The following is a 21,044-nucleotide window of genomic DNA, read 5'->3' on the forward strand; positions in this document are numbered from 1 at the left end:
ACTCAAAGGGAAACGGACTTATATTATTTATGCATAAGTGAGCACCGATTCAGATTTCTGTTGAGATGTCTTAGGTTTGATAATATCCGTGGTAGAGGTGTTCGCAGAGAGACTGACAAGTTGGCTTCTATCAGAGAGGTTCTTGAACTATTCACGAACAATTGTCAAAAATATTTTTCACCTAGTAAATATCTTAACTGTTGACGAACAGCATTTTGCATTTAGAGGAAACCGCCCATTCCATTCAGGCAATATATGCCTAGCAGACCAGCAAAGTATTGGATAAAAGTGTTTGCTTTGGTTGATGTAAAAACAGCTTACACTTTGAATTTAGAGCCGTATGGCGGTAAGCAACCAGAGAGACCATGTAATGCCAGTAATTCAGCTGAAGATATTGTTCTTCGAATGGTCGAACTGTTTCAAACGTTGGAATATATTATACTCTGTACGAATATTAAATTATTATATTTAGATTTAATAAAAAAATCATAAAATAATTCATAAAGACCGTTGAAAGTATACAAATATACCGCTTGCTTTGTGGAAGACACCTGTCATCCACACGAGTGACCAAATCATGAATTTTCGCGCGGGTAATTAAAGGGCTGAGGATCACAATGCAGCAGGTCGACACTATTCGGCCTTGAAGGCCTGTTCGGACGGTGTTTGTTTGTTTGTATCTAAGAGATCTTCGAAGACTGTACGATCAGGCACTATGGCTGATGGGGCAAGAATTCCTAATCAATTTTTTGCAATATAGCTAGTGTCGAAGTGAACGATGTAGGGTCTTGCATTGCCGTGGAAAAGAAGAACATCAGCATTTGCAGTTGATCGACTTACTCGCTGCAGACGTGCCTTAAACCTATTGAGTGTTTTCACATATTGGACACGTATCAAACAATCAGCCAGAACAACTCCATTTTCATGTTGTCTGAAGTCACTGCAGCTCCGCGTTGCGTCATCCAACCCTATTCGTCCCTCGGCATCTCCATAGCGACGAACCCGTCTGCCAACGTTGGTGACGCCTGCCGCGGCGTTCCCACACTCCATTCAATCATAGAGCGCTGCGGTGTACGTACATTAATTTTGTAAACTTATACAGTGAGCTATACATAGGATATGTCGTCCTGGAAAAGCGTTCGACAGTGTCATATGGTGGAAGATGGTCGAAATTCTGAGAAAAATAGGGGTGCGCTATAGGGAGAGATGGGTAATATACAATTTGTACATGCGCCAGGAGGTAATAATAATAGTAGACGACGAAGCGTGAAGCGCTCGGATTAATAAGGGCGTAAGACAGGGATGTAGTCTTTTGCCCCTACGGATCAAACTGTACATCGAAGAAGCAATTATGTAAATCAAAGAAAGGTTCAAGAGTGGAATTAAAATTCGAGATAAAAGGATATCAATGATATGATTCACTGATGACATTGGTATCCTGAGTGAAAGGGGGGATGAATTACATTATCTTCTGAATGAAATGAACAGTCTAATGAGTACAGAATATAGATTGAGAGTAAATCGAAGAACAACGAAAGAAGTAGCAAAAATGAGAACATCGAGAAACTTAATGGTCACGAAGTGGATGAAGTTAGGGAATTCTACCTAGGAAGCAAAATAATCAGTGACGGAAGGTGCAAGGAGGACATCAAAAGCACACTAGCACTGGCAAAGAGGATGTTCCTGTCCAAGAGAAGTCTACTGGTGTCAAACGTAGGCCGTAACTTGAAAAAGAACTTTCTGAGTACAGCATTGTATGGTAGTGAAACATGCGTTGTGCGAAAACCGGAGCAGAAGAGAATCGAAGCGTATGAGAAGTGGTGCTATAGACGAATGTTGAAAACTAGGTGGAGTGCTAAGATAAGGAATGAGGAGATTCTGCGCAGAACAGGAGAGGAAAGGAATATGTGAAAAGGGGTCAGGAATTTTCTCTGCCTCGTGATGAATGGGTGTGTGATGTCTTTAGGTTAGTTAGGTTTAAGTAGTTCTAAGTTGTAGGGGACTGATGACCATAGATGTTAAGTCCAATAGTGCTCAGAGCCATTTGAACCATTTTGCAAATGCTACTCTGAGATGGCACAGGAGAGGAATTCGTGGCAAACCGCCTCAAGCCACAAGACTGATGACGCAAAAAAAGGTACAGTGTTGCCGTTTCTTTATGTAGGTCACTGTTACTGATGCATTCTGTAGAAGAAAGTTTGTGGAAGTGCACCAAAATCAGGATGACTGGGTTACAATCTTTATGAAGGACAAAAAAAAAGAAAAAATAGAGGGCTTTACTTTCTGACTGACTGTCGTACATACAATGTGAATGGTTCATCCGACAGACGACACTTCAGAGTGAGACCAGGATCTTTCACCTCTCTATCTGCTTCATCTGGGAAGAGGGGATGTCCGACCTTAGGACGTCAGTCTGACAGCGCAGTACTTTCACCTTCATTGTGTTAGCATTTCATCTGCAGCGTAGTGTGAAATCACTATCAGAGGCCGGCTATTCTCTTGGGAGGCTGTCACGATTCTAGAGGTTTCATTTTATTTTTGCTCCATTTCCATGATGATGCGAAACTGCGTTCCCCAGATGAACATGTTCCTGGATCGCAGGCATTGTGTGGCTCGTATCTCTCTGTCTGTCTCTCTCTCATACTCCGCAAACGTCGTCAAATTCACATCACACTTTTTCAAATGTCCTCAGCTAGCCGAAGAGAAGTGGCGCAAACGGGCTGCTAAATTTCCCATTGCATCTTGTAGTGTCTCAGTGGGAATGAGTTCACTTGCCACACTGATCGATGATTCAAATTCGTCCAGCATGCTAAAATAGTTCCAGTAGCAAAGCCTTTCAATATGCACCATAAAAAGTGTTCACAAGGAGTATGGGTGAATATGGAGACCAGTCTATGCCAGCTCTACGAAACTTGGGATAATGCAACGGAATGACGCTATTCCCAATATTCTCCTCTAGAATGCGGACCACCTGTTTGGTGCAATATGGTCAGGCGCAATCTTACACGAACAACGTTTCAGTGGGTCCACCCATCAATTCTTGCTGTGTGCTAATTATTTCAGAGCAATGGAACTTAATGGTCACTGCTTATCTATTCCTGCATGAAAAAAAATGGCTGACAGTGCCTACGCTACATACCGCAGTCCAAACGCTAACTTTGGGAGAATGCAGTGGTTTCGTTTCTCACAAATATGGATTTCCGGAACCCCAAAACCTCCTGCTTTGTACATTCACAATTCCATTCATCAGTACCCGTGAACTAGACAACAAAAAATTCTTCATTATTGATGTTTTTGAGATACTGGTTTCCATAGTCAGTGCTTTGTTGAACAGCGGTTGCGAATATGATCTGGTGACTTCCGATTTTGAATGGCAACATATGTATACTGCTTCTCGATATTGTACACCTGCTCGAATGTTTAAGATTTCTCTCTGCCGCAATTCTACCGACGGATTTTCTCGTTCGCAGGTGAAGCCCAAAATTAATGGTGTCATTTTTAGGAATAACATTAGGCCAACATACCCTACAGGACCAGGCACACTGCTTAAAGGTTAGAATTTGGGGAATATCTTGCGAATGGTTTTAGCTTCGGGTTCTTTGGAACATTATAACGTTGTAGACTTGTTGCTGCAGTAGTGTGTTCTAACCTGTGACATGCTAGAACGAGAAACATACGTTGTTCAATTGGGTACTTCATTTCAACCTTATTCTTTTGTAGTGTGTGGGTGTCTTTGACGGGTGTTTGTGCGGCAGGGTGAGTCACAAGCCACTAGATGACAGTAGAAACGTTTTATTTACTATCTAGTTATGCTCTCTGCTCCCCGATCAGGTAGACTGGCCGTGGCTCTTAGGTGGGTGACTTGGCATAGTGCTCGACCAGTGTATTATGCCATGTGTCTCTATCTACATCAACATCTACATCCATACTCCGCAAGCCATCTGACGGTGTGTGGCGGAGGGTACCTTCAGTACCTCTATCGGTTCTCCCTTCTGTTCCAGTGTCGTGTTGTTCGTGGAAAGAAGGATTGTCGGTATGCCTCTGTGTGGGCTCTAATTTCTCTGATTTTATCCTCATGGTCTCTTTGCGAGATATACGTAGGAGGGAGCAATATACTGCTTGACTCTTCGCTGAAGGTATGTTCTCGAAACTTTGACAAAAGCCCATACCGAGCTACTGAGCGTCTCTCCTGCAGAGCCTTCCATTGGAGTTTATTTATCATCTCCGTAACGCTTTCGCGATTACTAAATGATCCTGTGACGAAGCGCGCTGCTCTCCGTTGGATCTTCTCAATATCTTCTATCAACCCTATATGGTACGGATCCCACACTGCTGAGCAGTATTCAAGCAGTGGGCGAACAAGCGTACTCTAACCTGCTTCCTTTGTTTTCGGATTGCATTTCCTTAGGATTCTTCCAATGAATCTCAGTCTGGCATCTGCTTTACCGACGATCAACATTATATGATCATTCCATTTTAAATCACTCCTAATGCGTACTCCCAGATAATTTATGGTATTAACTGCTTCCAGTTGCTGACCTGCTATTTTGTAGCTAAATGATAAAGGATCTATCTTTCTGTGTATTCGCAGCACATTACACTTGTCTACATTGAGATTCAATTGCCATTGCCTGCACCATACGTCAATTCGCTGCAGATCCTCCTGCATTTCAGTACAATTTTCCATTGTTACAACCTCTCGATACACCACAGCATCATCTGCAAAAAGCCTCAGTGAACTTCCGATGTCATCCACAAGGTCATTTATGTATATTGTGAATAGGAACGGCCCTATGACACTCCCCTGCGGCACACCTGAAATCACTCTTACTTCGGAAGACTTCTCTCCATTGAGAATGACCTGCTGCGTCCTGTTATCTAGGAACTCCTCGATCCAATCATACAATTGGTCTGATAGTCCATATGCTCTTACTTTGTTCATTAAACGACTGTGGAGAACTGTATCGAACGCCTTGCGGAAGTCAAGAAACACGGCATCTACCTGTGAACCCGTGTCTATGGCCCTCTGAGTCTCGTGGACGAATAGCGCGAGCTGGGTTTCACATGACCGTCTTTTTCGAAACCCATGCTGATTCCTACAGAGTAGATTTCTAGTCTCCAGAAAAGTCATTATACTCGAACACAATACGTGTTCCAAAATTCTGTAACTGATCGACGTTAGAGACATAGGTCTATAGTTCTGCACATCTGCTCGACGTCCCTTCTTGAAAACGGAGATGACCTGTGCCCTTTTCCAATCCTTTGGAACGCTACTCTCTTCTAGAGACCTGCGGTACACCGCTGCAAGAAGGGGGGCAAGTTCCTTCGCGTACTCTGTGTAAAATTGAACTGGTATCCCATCAGGTTCAGAGGCCTTTCCTCTTTTGAGCGATTTTAATTGTTTCTCTATCCCTCTGTCGTCTATTTCGATATCTACCAGTTTGTCATCTGTGCGACAATCTAGAGAAGGAACTACAGTGCAATCTTCCTCTGTGAAACAACTTTGGAAAAAGACATTTAGTATTTCGGCCTTTAGTCTGTCATCCTCTGTTTCAGTACCATTTTGGTCACAGAGTGTCTGGACATTTTGTTTTGATCCACCTACCGCTTTGACATAAGACCAAAATTTCTTAGGATTTTCTGCCAAGTCAGTACATAGAACTTTACTTTCGAATTCATTGAACGCCTCTCGCATAGCCCTCCTCACACTACATTTCGCTTCGCGTAATTTTATTTTGTCTGCAAGGCTTTGGCTATGTTTATGTTTGCTGTGAAGTTCCCTTTGCTTCCGCAACAGTTTTCTAACTCGGTTGTTGTACCACGGTGGCTCTTTTCCATCTCTTACGATCTTGCTTGGCACATACTCATCTAACGCATTATGTACGACGGTTTTGAACTTTGTCCACTGATCCTCAACACTATCTGTGCTTGGGACAAAACTTTTGTGTTGAGCCAACAGGTACTCTGAAATCTGCATTTTGTCACTTTTTCTAAACAGAAAAATCTTCCTACCATTTTTAATATTCCTATTTACGGCTGAAATCATCGATGCCGTAACCGCTTTATGATCGCTGATTCCCTGTTCTGCGTTAACTTTTTCAAATAGTTCGGGTCTGTTTGTCACCAGAAGGTCTAATATGTTATCGGCACGAGTCGGTTCTCTGTTTAACTGCTCAAGGTAGTTTTCAGATAAAGCACTTAAAAAAATTTCACTGGATTCTTTGTCCCTGCCACCCGTTATGAACGTCTGAGTCTCCCAGTCTATATCCGGCAAATTAAAATCTCCACCCAGAACTATAACATGGTGGGGAAATCTACTCGAAATATTTTCCAAATTATCCTTCAGGTGCTCAGCCACAACAGCTGCTGAGCCAGGGGGCCTATAGAGACATCCAATTACCATGTCTGAGCCTGCTTCAACCGTGACCTTCACCCAAATCATTTCACATTTCGGATCTCCGTCAATTTCCTTCGATACTATTGCACTTCTTATCGCTATAAACACGCCTCCCCCTTCACTGTCCAGTCTGTCTCTGCGGTATACATTCCAATCTGAGTTTAGGATTTCATTACTATTTATGTCTGGTTTCAGCCAACTTTCTGTCCGTAGTACTATATGAGCGTTGTGACCGTTTATTAATGAGAGCAGTTCTGGGACCTTTCTGTAGACGCTCCTGCAGTTTACTATTAGCACATTAATATTGTTATTCCCTGTTGCATTTTGCCTACTCCTACCTTGCTGCGTCTCAGGAGGCGTCTTGTCGGGCCTAGGGAGGGGATTCTCTAACCTAAAAAACCCCCATGTGCACTCCACACGTACTCCGCTACCCTTGTAGCCGCTTCCGGCGCGTAGTGCACGCCTGACCTATTCAGGGGGACCCTACATTTCTCCACCCGATAGCGGAGGTCGAGAAATTTGCACCCCAGATCTCCGCAGGATCGTCTGAGCCTATGGTTTAAGCCTTCCACTCGGCTCCAAACCAGAGGACCGCGATCGGTTCTGGGAATGATACTACTAATAGTTAGCTCTGATTTCACTCCGCGAGCGAGGCTTTCCGCCTTCACCAATTCCGCCAACCGCCTGTACGAACTGAGGATGACCTCTGAACCCAGACGGCAGGAGTCATTGGTGCCGACATGAGCAACAATTTGCAGTCGGGTGCACCCAGTGCTCTCTATCGCCGCCGGTAGGGCCTCCTCCACATCTCGGATGAGACCCCCCGGCAAGCAGACAGAGTGTACACTGGCCTTCTTCCCCGACCTTCCCGCTATTTACCTAAGGGGCTCCATCACCCGCCTAACGTTGGAGCTCCCAATAACTCCGGCAGTGAGCACTTGCCGCTGGCTCATGTCGTTAGACTTTAGCACGCTAAGCTCCTTTCAAATATTAGTAGTGAAACTGATGGCTGTCTCATTTGGAGTATTATTTACAGCCTCTGTGCATTGTGATTTTAGAATCATTTGTTGGAAAGTTTTGTAACAACTTCTTCGAAACCTTTGTATGAAATTCTTACAGCTTTCATAATAATCAAACTGTTTGTTTCATCCAGTTATCGATCTATGTTCTCAGGCAACTTTACTTTCAAATCGGAAGGCCATTTGTTAATCATACTGTATTTGAGGTCAGGGCTCTAAAATTAGGTGGTTTGGGGGTGATTCGTTGATCACACTGTATTTGAGGAGAACTAGGAGAGTTTATTATTATTCTTGTGTCAGAAACATATATAAAACACATTTTATACAATTGTTGACAGATCAACACAGTTTATATAATCTTTGACCAAAATTTTGCCACTTCCAATGCTTTTTCCGTTGACTAGCGAAAATCATCTTCCGCGCAGGTAGCTGGACACAGTCGACACTGGCGCATACGTCGAACAATCTGTTCTTCCCCACAGACACATTGGGTCTTGTTTCCTTTAGTGCATCCCAATTGTGACAGGTTAACCCATGCCTATTCAAGGACTTCCAGATTGACCAAAAGATACTGGAAATCTTTTCCACATGTGACATGCCTCAGTCCTCCACAGTTTCAACCTGGCTTCTTCATCAGTGGTTGTTAATTTCTCCGACGTTCTGAAGAAACCTTTCCTTGATCTTAGTCGTTGTGGGTATGATTGTTGTCCGTGCATGGAATGCTATTTTTTCCTGCTCCTGTTTCGTTCTTTCCCTGTTTGCTGCTATTACTCATCGAACGGGAGGTGGTGCAAGTTCTACAAGGTGGTAGGGCCATTCGACTGGAGTTGAATTCAGGCAGCCTGTTATATTTCGGCATGTTCTTCTAGGTCAATATCCACCCGTCTGGCATATGTTGACTTATACCAAATAGGACAGGCATACTCTGCAGTGGAGTAGTATAATGCCATTGCAAAAGTTCGCGTGGATTCAACTTGACTGCCTCATTGAGATCTGGCCAGTTTTCTCACTAGGTTGTTCCTGGAGGAGGGATTTAATTAGAAATTCATGTAGTGTTTTTTGAATGTCAGAGATCTGTCAAGTAATATTCCTAAATATTTTTGACTGTCACTTTGTTCCAATTCAATCCCTGACCATTCTACTTTTAACTTGCGGGTGGCTTCCCTGTTTCTCAGCCGGCCGTGGTGGCCGAGCGGTTTTAGGCGCTTCAGTCCGGAACCGCGCGACTGTTACGGTCGCAGGTTCGAATCCTGCCTCGGGCATAGATGTGTGTGATGTCCTTAGGTTAGTTAAGTTTAAGTAGTTCTAAGTTCTAGGAGACTGATGACCTGAGATGTTAAGTCCCACAGTGCTCAGAGCGATTCTTTTGTTTCTAAGATGGAAAGCACACAATTGTGTTTTTGATGGTTTTTGTTTAAGCTGATTTACTCTGTAGTATTTTGACATATCATTAAGAGCACTCTTTAGGGTGATATCTATTGGATCGAAGTTTGTGCTCTGGGTTGCTAGAGCGAGATCATCAGCTTACAAGAAACTCCTGCAGTTGGGGACTATGTGTTGGTCGTTAGTATCTATGTGACGGCCGGTCCCGGCGGAGGTTCGAATCCTCCCTCGGGCGTGGGTGTGTGTGTGTGTTTGTCCTTAGGCTAATTTTGTGGTCGTGCTCTTCATGGACGGGTCTTGCAACCCTTGTTGTCTTGCGTGGCACTATCACAGCACAGGCCGACCTTGATGTTTTAAGGTCCTCCTTGCTTCCCACTCTTGAAGAATGATTCGGGGATGGCGACTGCATCTTTCAACACAATCTAACACCTGTTCATAATGCACTGCCTGTGGCGGAATGGTTACACAACAATAGAATACCTGTAATGGACTGGCCCGTGCAGAATCCTGACCTGAATCCTACATAACACTTTTGGGATGTTTTGGAACGCCGACTTCGTGCCAGGCCTCACCGACCGACGTCGATACCTCTCCTCAGTGCTGCACTCCATGAAGAATGGGCTGCCATTTCCCAAGAAACCTTCCAGCACCTGATTAGACGTATTCCTGCGAGAGTGGAAGTTGTCATGAAGGCTAAGGATGGGCCAATACCATATTGAATTCCGTCATTACCGATGGAGAGAGCCACGAGTCATTTTCAGCCATGTGTCCGGATACTTTTGATCACATAGTGTACATTGAACAGAACCTTCGCTTCTGCAGAAGACTGACGATGAGCCTGGTGAGGCTGAAACCTTTGGTTAGATTGTAGACCTTGTCCAACAGTAACTGGTAATTGGCGGTGTCGTACGCTGCTGTCACATTGACGAATACCACTCCTGTAACCCTATGGGCTTCAAAACCTTCTTCCATGCGGAATCGAGGTCGCTGAGGTATAAGCAAGGTATCAATAATGAAATGGGCTTTCACGGTTTGTTAATACCACCCAAGGGTGAATGACGGAAGGTGTGGACCAAAGGGATTTGAGGCACTTCATTCACTGTTTATTTTTTTACAACACACTTCTTTATTAATAACATTGATAATACTTTTCAAAGAAAACAACACAACAGGCCTTGTAAATCGCCTAACTGCGTAAGTGAACTACTAAAAATAATATGTTTATGAACACAATAAACTTCAACTCACAAATAGCATTCAGTTGTTTACTAATTAGTTAAATGTCTGTTCAAAGCAATTTCCCCACATAATCAACACAACTTGAAACCAGAATTCAACATACATCCTTGCTATTAAATGTCTGCATAAGTTAATGGCCATACACAGTAACCTCTGAACAACAATTCAATTGACTTAAAAAAAAAAACACAACCACCTAAACACGTTTAGAATTATGGGAAAGAAATGCATATACATCTTCTGTTTAGCAAATGAACCACTTTCGGCCTGAGCTACCAACAACGTAAGTCGTTCTCATTACCCACATAGAGCCACTCCTAGGTAGTGGAAGCAAAACATAAGTCTTCCACGTGTACACCAAAGGCACGGTTTCCCAGACTGCAAGCCGTTAAGAAACCAGTCAACACGCTCCCGCCTCCAAGTACAGGAAGGCGTCGGGCTAGTAGACAACGCCCGCTACGGTGGGCGGGCGCGACTACGTAAGTGCTTGCCACCGTGGGTCGGCTCCTCCCACAGCCTCTGCGAAGACCGGTGGTGAAATTAATGAAATTAGCACCACCTGTGACACAAAGGGCAAACAACCCACCAACGCAATAAGGACATAAATTATTTGGATATACAACGTGTCCAAAATAGCTGTCTATCCACTACTTCCAGCACCTCAGAGGACACCACTTAACACAGTGAATTCAGAGTCATATAAACATACCGCGCAATCTGCGCAAAACCACATAAACTACCTGTGCATGAGCACACTACGCTTAAGATAAGGAGTACTAACTTAACACACGGAATTCAGAGTCATCTAAACATACCGCGCAATCTGCGCAAAACCACATAAACTTCCTGCACGAGCGCACTACGATTAAAATAAGGAGTATTAACTTAACACAACAAATAAATTCTAAATCTCCGGGTGACTGTTATGGACTCGTGAAATGGATCTACCAACACATCGTCATGGCCAATAAACCGCCTCCGCTCTCCACTTGCGAGGCACAAATAGGATTTCATGCAACACACTAATTAAAATATCTAAAACAGTGTTCGTTACAAGATAAACACTCAATGTCACAGGGAAACATTAATCAGGTACAGACATCGGTTAGTTACAAAAAACGCACCAATTACGTGGCTGAAAAACACAACCAAGTCAGTGACACACGAGAAGGTCAGTAATACGAGGGTCAGTCAAAAAGTAATGCCTCCTATTTTTTTTTCTACGTTTAATTGTCAGGAAATTTAAATGCAATTACATAGGTTGAAAACCACAACATTGAGGATCATTTTGTCATTTTTCAATGTAATCTCCGCCCATCTCTACAGTTTTGGTCCATCTTTGAACAAGGGCATGTATCCCAGCACGGTAAAAATCACAGCTCTGCTTCCTAAGCCATTGACGCACGGATGTTTTGACGGCCTCCTCATCTTCAAAATGAATCCCACGATGAGCTTCTTTTAGTGGCCCGAACAGATGGAAGTCTGATGGTGCCAGGTCAGGGCTGTATGGGGGATGAGGCAAAACTTCCCATCCAATTTTGACAATCTCGTCAGAGGTGTGACGACTGGTGTGTGGTCTTGCATTGTCATGCAAAAGAAGAACATCTGCCATTGATTTTGTTGGGCGAACTCGCTGAAGACGTGCTTTAAGTTTGTTGAGGGTTGTGACGTATTGAACAGAATTTATTGTGCATCCCTGCTCCAAAAAATCAACCAGAATCACACCCTCTGTATCCCAGAAAACTGTTGCCATAACTTTCCCTGCCGATCGCACAGTTTTGAATTTTTTCTTCCTCGGCGAGCTTGTGTGACGCCACTCCATTGACTGCCTCTTTGATTCGGGTTCAAAAAAATGCACCCATGTTTCGTCCCCGGTCACAATTTTTTTCAGAAACTCATCTCCCTCCAAACGGAAGCGCTGCAAGTGTTGGGAGGCTATTGTTTTCCTTGCCTCTTTATTCTGATCGGTTAACATTCTTGGAACCCACCGTGCACAAACTTTTGAGTACCCCAATTGTTTAATAATCGTGATCACACTGCCTTTACTAAGAGAAATAATGCGACACACTTCATCTGCAGTCACCCGACGGTCACCACGAATGATGTCATCAACTTGCTGAATGTTGTGTGGAGTCACTGCACTCACCGGCCTGCCGCTCCGCTTTTCGTCAGTCAACGGTGTTTGCCCTTCAGCTTCCTTACAACGACGAACCCATCGTCTAACAGTGCTGACATCCACTGTCACAACACCATACACCCTCTTCAGTCTTTCATGAATGCGTATGGGCGTTTCACCTTCTGCATTCAAGAATTCAATCACACAACGCTGTCTCAAACGAACATCGATGTCGGCCATCTTACAAACTTCTGCTGTGCTGCCACCTGTTGACACAGAAAGTTACTACTGCAGTGGATTGCAGAAGAAGGTTTGAGGAATGGCGCCAAATTCAAATTTTTCACTTAACTTAATTTCTTTAAGTAGAAAAAAAATGGGAGGCATTACTTTTTGACCGACCCTCGTAGTACGGCCCTTTATCATTTTCACGTTCAGAGGGGCGTAAAACAGCAACACTTAAGCAGAGAAGTATGAATGCATTTCAGCAATTCAGTGACTGACAACAACTAAGTTTTTAAATGCAGAACACAAGTCCTCCCAGGATAAACGCGGCCTTACGCAATGCACTCCTAACAGTAAGGTCAAGCGTCCAAAGCACACTGCTCAATATATACACCACAACGGCAAGCACGCTCAGTAGTCGCCAGAACGATGGCCACTGAGAACAAAATGCTGCTTATATCCAAACCAACTGTGCTCGCAATGGCATCACATCAGTCACAGAGCCATAGAGACGAGAATGTAGTCACTAGATGCAAACGGTAAATCCACCATAAACTTTCCTCTCGCCACCACACACTGCGTCGGCAGACACGGCTTCACGCTCCGCGCACTACTGCCTATCTCACTGTTTCTGCTCGCCCTGCAAAATCCAACTACTCGACTGTCACAGATGCTTCGTCGACTTCCCCCACGAGGGGGCGCCATTTCCTCATACAGCGATAATATTATACGCAGTACGTTCGATAGATCAAACCCCAGTCGCCATGGCTCAAATAACATTTGACAGACGGTTTAAAATAATTCTCTCTACCAGTTTGTAAAAGCGACAGAGCAGTGCGATTGGTGTAAAATTCTTTGGACTGTTCCCTTCTTTACCACGGAGAGGTGGTGGATAACTTTGTGTTCGTGTTGGCAGTCGCGCCGGTCTGCGCGCACGAGGAGCCGCTGCTGGTGGGCGCTTCGCTGGGCGAGGCGGTGCGCGTGCGCTGCCGAGTGGCGGCCGACCCGGCGGACGACGTCTCCTTCGAGTGGCAGTTCAACAACAGCGGCGAGAGCTTCGGCGTGCCGCCCGCGCGCCTCGGCAACGCCAGCGGGCCCGCCGCGGGGGAACTCAGCTACGCGCCAGCCTCCGACCGCGACTACGGCACGCTCGCGTGCTGGGCGCGCAACGCCGTAGGCCGCCAGGCCGAGCCCTGCGTCTTCCAGGTGCTGCCCGCCGGTGAGTGGCCGCTCCACACCACTCTCAGTTACCGCCTTCCTCTCATACATCTTCAAGCCATACACTTGCCTGATTAACTCGGGGAAATGCGGTCGGGTAAAATCTGTTCATTTTCAGTGCATGAACCGCGGCATTATCTTAGGTGCAGGGCACTGAAAGATCTGAGTCGAAACAAGGCCCCGGGATTAGACAACACTCCATTAGAACTACTGACGGCCTTGGGAGAGCCAGTCCTGACAAAACTCTACCATCTGGTGAGCAAGATGTATGAGACAGGCGAAATACCCTCAGACTTCAAGAAGAATATAATAATTCCAATCCCAAAGGAAGCATGTGTTGACAAATGTGAAAATTACCGAACAATCACTTTAATTAGTCACAGCTGCAAACTACTAACACGAATTCTTTACAGACGAATGGAAAAACTAGTAGAAGCCGACCTCGGGGAAGATCAGTTTGGATTCCGTAGAAATATTGTAACACGTGGGGCAATACTGACCTTACGACTTATCTTAGAAGAAAGATTAAGGAAAGGCAAACCTACGTTTCTAGCATTTGTAGACTTAGAGAAGGCTTTTGACAATGTTGACTGGAATACTCTCTTTCAAATTCTGAAGGTGGCAGGGGTAAAATATAGGGAGCGAAAAGCTATGTACAATTTGTATAGAAACCAGATGGCAGTTATAGGAGTCGTGGGGTATGAAAGGGAATCAGTGCTTGGGAAGGGAGTGAGACAGGGTTGTAGCCTCTCCCCGATGTTATTCAATCATTATATTGAGCAAGCAGTGAAGGAAACAAAAGGAAAATTCGGAGTAGGTATTAAAATCCATGGAGAAGAAATAAAAACTTTAAGGTTCGCCGATGTCCTTGTAATTCTGTCAGACACAGCAAAGGACTTGGAAGAGCAGTTGAACGGAATGGTCAGTGTCTTGAAAGGAGGGCATAAGATGAACATCAACAAAAGCAAAACGAGGATAATGGACTGTAGTCGAATTAAGTCGGATGATGCTGAAGAAATTAGTTTAGGATATGAGACACCTACAGTAGTAAAGGAGTTTTGCTATTTGGGGAGCAAAATAACTGATGATGGTCGAAGGAGGGAGGATATAAAATGTCGACTGGCAATGCAAGGAAAGCGTTTCTGAAGAAGAGAAATTTGTTAACATCGAGTATACATTTAAGTGTCAGTTTCATAAAGTATTTGTATCGAGTGTAGCCATGTATGGAAGTGAAACATGGACGATAACTAGTTTGGACCAGAAGAGAATAGAAGCTTTCGAAATGTGGTGGTACAGAAGAATGCTGAAGATTGGATGGGTAGATCATATAATTAATGAGGAGGTACTGAACAGGGTTGGGGAGAAGAGATGTTTGTGGCACAACTGGACTAGAAGAAGGGATCGGTTGGTAGGACATGTTCTAAGGCATCAAGGGATCACGAATTTAGTACTGGAGGGCAGCGTGGAGGGTAAAAACCGTAGAGGGGGACCAAGAGATGAATAAACTAAACAGATACAGAAGGATGTGGGTTGCAGTAGGTACTGGGAGATGAAGAAGCTTGCACAGGATAGAGTGGCATGGAGAGCTGCATCAAACCAGTCTCAGGACTGAAGACCACAACAACAACAACTGCGGCATAACCTATTTGTCCGTTCCTTTACCCTTATTTCAGGGAGGGCGAGAAGCGGTACATTGACACTCTTCGGACGAGCGTAGAAATCATAGGAAATATACTTGCCTACACCAATATCTCAAAATATTTTGACGACCTCGTTAATAGCGGCCTAACCAAGAGCGAATCGCAAGAGCTGCGATTCTGCGTGGCGTGGACAAGTTCTTGGTAGGTTTTCGGATGGATTGTGGCACCACATACACTAAGCATTGCCATGGTTTTGACCCTCTGAGTACTCCATCAAGCGCCGGCCGCGGTGGCCGAGTGGTTCTAGGCGCTTCAGTCCGGAACCACGCGGCAGCTACGGTCGCAGGTTCGAATCCTGCCTCGGGCAGGAATGTGTGTGATGTCCTTAGGTTAGTTAGGTTAAAGTAGTTCTAAGTTCTAGGGGATTGATGACCTCAGAAAACTCCCATAGTGCTCAGAGCCATACTCCATCAAGCAATCTCTGAAACGGTGCGAGTCCATTTTTTAATCTGAATGATATTTTTCCGAATTAGCAGTCTACCCAGGGTGCCAAAAATGCTGTTTTGTTTCGATCATATGGTGCAACATCTATCCAGTGATAGCCTCTCTTCAAATCCATTATTGAGAAATATTTGCATTGCCCTCAATGATCCAAGGTTTCTGCAATATTTGGCAAGGGTAGGTGTCCATTATGATACTTGCATTTAGGTGTCTGTTATCACAACGAAATCTACGTTATCATGTTCCATCCATTGTTTTCTTGCACAATGACTATTCCTGCGTAGTGGGACTATTACTTTCTTAAGTTATTCCATCTTGCATCTGTTCATCGTTAAATTCCTCCGAAATTGGCTGCCAGCACCTAGGTATTCCGTATGGTTTGTGGTAGACTGGTGATTCATATCCCATTTGTATGCGGTGCACTCGTCAAACAATTCCTGTAAATTATGGTCCGGTGGTTTGTTGACACTACACTGTCGCTCATAGTGCCCTAGATGTGTTCCATCTGGTTCAGATCAAGCACATTTCGTGGCCACGTCACTTATTTGAGTTCAATATAGCGTACACGATTGTGGCTTTGTCACAAAGACAATTTGCAACACACACCAAGTCTGTCTGAAATAGCTTATTACCAGACAGACACACCTTTCAGACCCAAACTGAATTCTTGTGTGCAAACGGGTTAACTAATAAAACCATAATCGAGGATCCTAAAGTGGACAACTGCAAAATATTAAAAAATGCCAGATAAATTGAGAGAGTGAACAGAAACAAACTTTAAATGAACTCATTAATTTATTCAGTTAAAAACACAAACACGAAAATCATCTGGCTGACTCACAATCTTAAGTTAACATTACAAAAATGCAATGTTTGCTTTACACTAAGGCAAAGTTCTGGGTCTAATAGTGATTTCAAATGTTTTGGGACGTGCACGTATAGACCCAAAAGACATTTTCAAATGACATGTGGACTTCTAATTAATCAAATCCAGTGAATGTCTACCTATTAGTCTGAGAAACACATGCAGCTACCACCTTACTGGTGGACGTGGGACAGATAACTGCAATGACATTACTAAATTCCTACCAAATATTGTCGTAAGATGCCAGTACCCCTAATAATGCTCATCACTAAATGTGGAGAGAGTTGCCATCGCAACAGACAAAAATGGTTCAAATGGCTCTAAGCGCTATGGGACTTAACATCTGACGTCATCCTTACTCTAGACGTAGAACTACGTGAGCCTAACTAACCGATGGACATCATACACATCCGGGCCCGAGGAAGGGTTCGAACCTGCGACCGTAGCAGCAGCATGGTTCCGGACTGAAGCGCCTAGAACCGCTCAGCCACATCGGTCCGCTCACAACAGTCTCACTGAAGTACAGGGCTATTGTCATGTTATCATCAGCACAAACTCTGGACTCCCAGACCACATCCTACAGCGATCCATTAAGTGGTGCCGTTCAGCGGCAAGACTCGAATCGAACTATTCCGATCTTCATACCACTCCGTCACTTCATACTACAGCCTGACCTTTCCTTCCCGCCAGACAAGACATGACAATCAATCGTAGTTTGAGAAGACTCGGTCTAACAATGGCACAACGGCATCTTCCGCAAATATCTCACCAAGAAAAAACGCCGCTTAGAAACTCTCTTTTCCTAAAGAACTTCTCCCGGCGAACTGTCCACTTGACATCACAAGCATTTTTACCAGTCGCGTATTTTGTCACCCAGCAGCTAGCCTCTAAGAAAGTAAAAAACAGCGCTCGAGCTAGGCTCTTATTTTGCAGAATAATATGTTACTTTTGGAAAGCATTAGATTAGATGCGCTATCTGAACACGACAGCGCGCTGGCTTCCCAGTGATAAAACACTTTCCCTTCGCTCTGCCGGGTCACTAGGCTGGAGGCGTGTCGTAAATGAACAGTAGGGCCAGCCTATTGGGGACTCACCCGTGAACCTTCACACTGACAACATCTCGCACTACCTGCCCTGCCTTTCTCGAATGCTAGATTTGACCTTCCTGAAATCAGTGCAAAAGCATGAGATACGTATCCTCTCGAGAAAGAAATACAACTGATAAACATGAGAAGATTGAATTACCTACCAAATGGTGCATGCGAATGACAAAAGTTGGTCTATCGCCAGAATTTGATGTCCTGTGATTGTCAGACCCAGGGCTACAGAGACTATCGCATGGAAAGGGGGCACATTAATTTATGGCGTGGGGTGCTGGAAATGGAAAACCTTAATCTAGGAGGTGAAATGTTTGAAGCAAAGATTGACAGAGCACCGTGTAGTGGGAACGAATAAATTTGTTGTGTCCTCAAGACAGACAGTGGCCCAACAGCAGCTGAAGTACTGTGGACTTCGGATTTGGTTAGCAGGACGTTTTATAGCATCTCAAACGACGTCACGGTATGTTTATTGAGTGGATTGTCACAAAGAAATGTACACGTGAGAAGGGATGGAGGGAGTCCTAAGTGTCATGGATGACGTCACGGTATGTTAACGGTGCAAAGGAGCACTACAGATTTTCTGCAAAGAATAATAGGGATACAGTTGTGCCCTCAACTGAACATCTAACAGGGTATTAGGATGTACATATGAGTTAGATATTCGGGGAGTCTGCTTTGCGTAATGAATGAGAAAAGCTTGTTGTCGAGTCGCCTTGAAATTTGGAGGCCACGAAGTGTTGCTCCAAAATTGTGATGAAGGCTGGGCGTGCCTCCGTCTCCACAGTGAATTTCCTGATGGGCGAAGGCAGCGTCGTCTTTGCCTGGGGTAGGTTAGTGTCTGGATGTACAAAAGTTTTCAGAAGAATCTCCTGTTATTGCCGAAATTGCTGGATGGAAAGAGGAAACTGAGTCAGTAAGTCTTGTTTCCACTTTGCCATACTGGAACCAGAAAGCGTGCTTCGTATACTAAGAAATTTTGCTGTGAAAGGGCAAGAAAGCTTTGAAAACTTATATTAAATGACTGCACCGGGCATGTTCATAACACTAGAGTCCTTAAACGTTGTCGCCATTTGTAACGGGACGGAGCTCTAAACCCTGTTTTTGTAGTCGCCGTAATGATGTGACCTACGTGCAAGCAGAACTTGCAGTAAGAGATCCCCAGTTACTACACATATTAAAAATTTTTCGGAACACACCTAACGAAAAACACCCACAAGTATATGTCTCCAGAAACGCGATTCCTAGAGAGTCTGAGAATATACAAGATGAGAATATTCTAAGTCCCACTTGGTGGATTGTCACTATTTCCTCACGAATCACCAGTAATTAAGAATGGGAGGACTGTGAAACGCTTGTTCATGTTCGCCAGTTTATATGATTGAAGAGCCCAGTAGCACTTAAGTCTGTGAAAACAATTACTTGACGCATTCTGGGTGCTAATACCCCTAAACCGCGAACGCACACACAAACACGCATAATCACAATGTTAACCTGAAGAAATCCGTTCCAGGAGCACAGAGTCCAACTGCCCAAGGTTGGTGGAAGGTGAAAGCTCCAGCCGTGACAGCTGGCTTGCCATGACGGTGATGCTACGGTGAATCTCCACGGTTGCAGTAGCTGTTTGGAACTGTGGATTGTTAGGATATGCAACGCATAGGTCCTCGACTGGAGCAGTAGGCGCCGCAGTCTGAAACCGAGCGACTGCTGCGGTCGCAGATTCGAATCCTGCTTTGGGCATGGATGTGTGTGATGCCCTTAGGTTAGTTAGGTATAAGTAGTTCTAAGTTCTAGGCGACTGATGACCTCAGAAGTTAAGTCGCATAGTGCTCAGAGCCATTTTTGGAGCAGTAGCTTGATCTCAGGATCCTGCGTTGGATCCAGTTGGCTCAGAGAACGGAACTGACTCGCAAACCGACACTGCATCGGCGAGCTTTCCTTTCTCGGCATGTTGAGCAGTGCAATCATTGTTATGCAGTTTCTGTGGGGAAGAAAAAAACGAAACGTATCTATATGAATCGGTCTGGGCTGAGAGGGTGATGATATCCTATGTCTGCAGCGAGAATAAAAATTAATCTCATGCAGGTCCGGCCATCGTACCGTCTTCCTGTGGTGAGGTTGGTGGCCTAGATCGCGGACAAACCCTTTGCAGGATTAACCGGCCGTCTCGTAGAAGGACCTTGTAGTGATCCGGAATCTGTCCTGTTGGAGACGAATGCCGGTGTCTTCGAGCAACGAACGGAGAGAGAGTGGTCTTCAGGGCTCGGTTCTGGACCGTTTGCAGCGTTGCGGTGAGTATTTCTGCTGCCTTTCCCTACACCACGGCTGCGCACTCCAGTACTGGTCGAACCACTGTTAGGCTCAGCGTTACATCGTGACTAAGCAGTGGGAATAGAGCGCGAAGATGACTTATGCCTCTGCCACTGACGTCACGAATGTGGGGCGCCAAGCTCGCAGTTCTTCACTCTAGGTGACACCTAGACATTTCGCCGCCGTGCTTCGTGATATGGGTGCTCCCAGGAACCCGACTGGCGGGAGGTTGGCAGCAGCATTCTTGGGATGAACATTACTGACCAGCGGCTTCTTAAGAACACGTCCGGTGGACAGATACCTGTTTCGTGCTCGGCGAACAGTTGGTCAGCGGACGTGAAGTAGTGCCCGCGAATGTAGCACCGCTAGCGACTACATGTGCGCCATGGATGCCGAGGCTGACACTGCAGATTTCACATGGCAGTCGCACGTAAACATCCCGGCGAATTTTGGTAGCCGCTGTGTTTGTGTATACAATGCGGCCTATGTGGGGGTTGATGTACTGAGCCTGCGTCGCAGAAACGTGGTGTCACTGCTGTTTACCTTTCGCTGTTTGTTTGTGGTATGAAGAATGTACATAGCTGCAGTGGCCGTCTGCACGAAAAGTTGCAGTCTGGTGTTCTATCGTCACAAGACCTCAAAAAGAATGGGAATGATATGAGAGAAGGATGAGAATATGCTATGTCATTGTGCAGTCAATAGGTACTGCAAATTTGGAATGGAACGGCATTACAGTACGGTGCAGAAGTAATTTGAAGTTTTAGTTAATAATAAAAATAGTAAAATATTATAACGATCGACAGATGGGATAATCTGCTCTGTTCACCAAGAAGCATGTTGTGCTAAACTGCAGGTATGAAACGCATAACCAATCTGGTAGTACGAACAGCAAAATTTCTCAAGTCCCACTCATTAATCGACTGTCACGTGCAACAGTTTCCTATGGAAGTGAAGGAAGAGTATGGATACTTTACATATTACTGCAAAGGACTTTGCCTTAGTCAAGAGGCATGCCTGGAACGATTTTTCGATTTAAA

General features: G+C 44.8%; 1 protein-coding gene across 1 annotated transcript in view; it reads left to right on the forward strand.

Moving 5' to 3' along the window:
• The window catches only part of LOC124796117 (hemicentin-2-like), a 790,202-nt gene that overhangs the window by 641,496 nt on the left and 127,662 nt on the right, over positions 1–21,044 (forward strand). The window contains exon 10 of the mRNA XM_047260206.1: positions 13,293–13,595. Within this exon, the coding sequence (XP_047116162.1) occupies positions 13,293–13,595 (303 nt within the window). The remainder of the gene's footprint in view (positions 1–13,292; positions 13,596–21,044) is intronic.

The sequence above is a fragment of the Schistocerca piceifrons genome, chromosome 4 (genome assembly GCF_021461385.2).
Source record: "Schistocerca piceifrons isolate TAMUIC-IGC-003096 chromosome 4, iqSchPice1.1, whole genome shotgun sequence".
NCBI classification, from domain to species: domain Eukaryota; kingdom Metazoa; phylum Arthropoda; class Insecta; order Orthoptera; family Acrididae; genus Schistocerca; species Schistocerca piceifrons.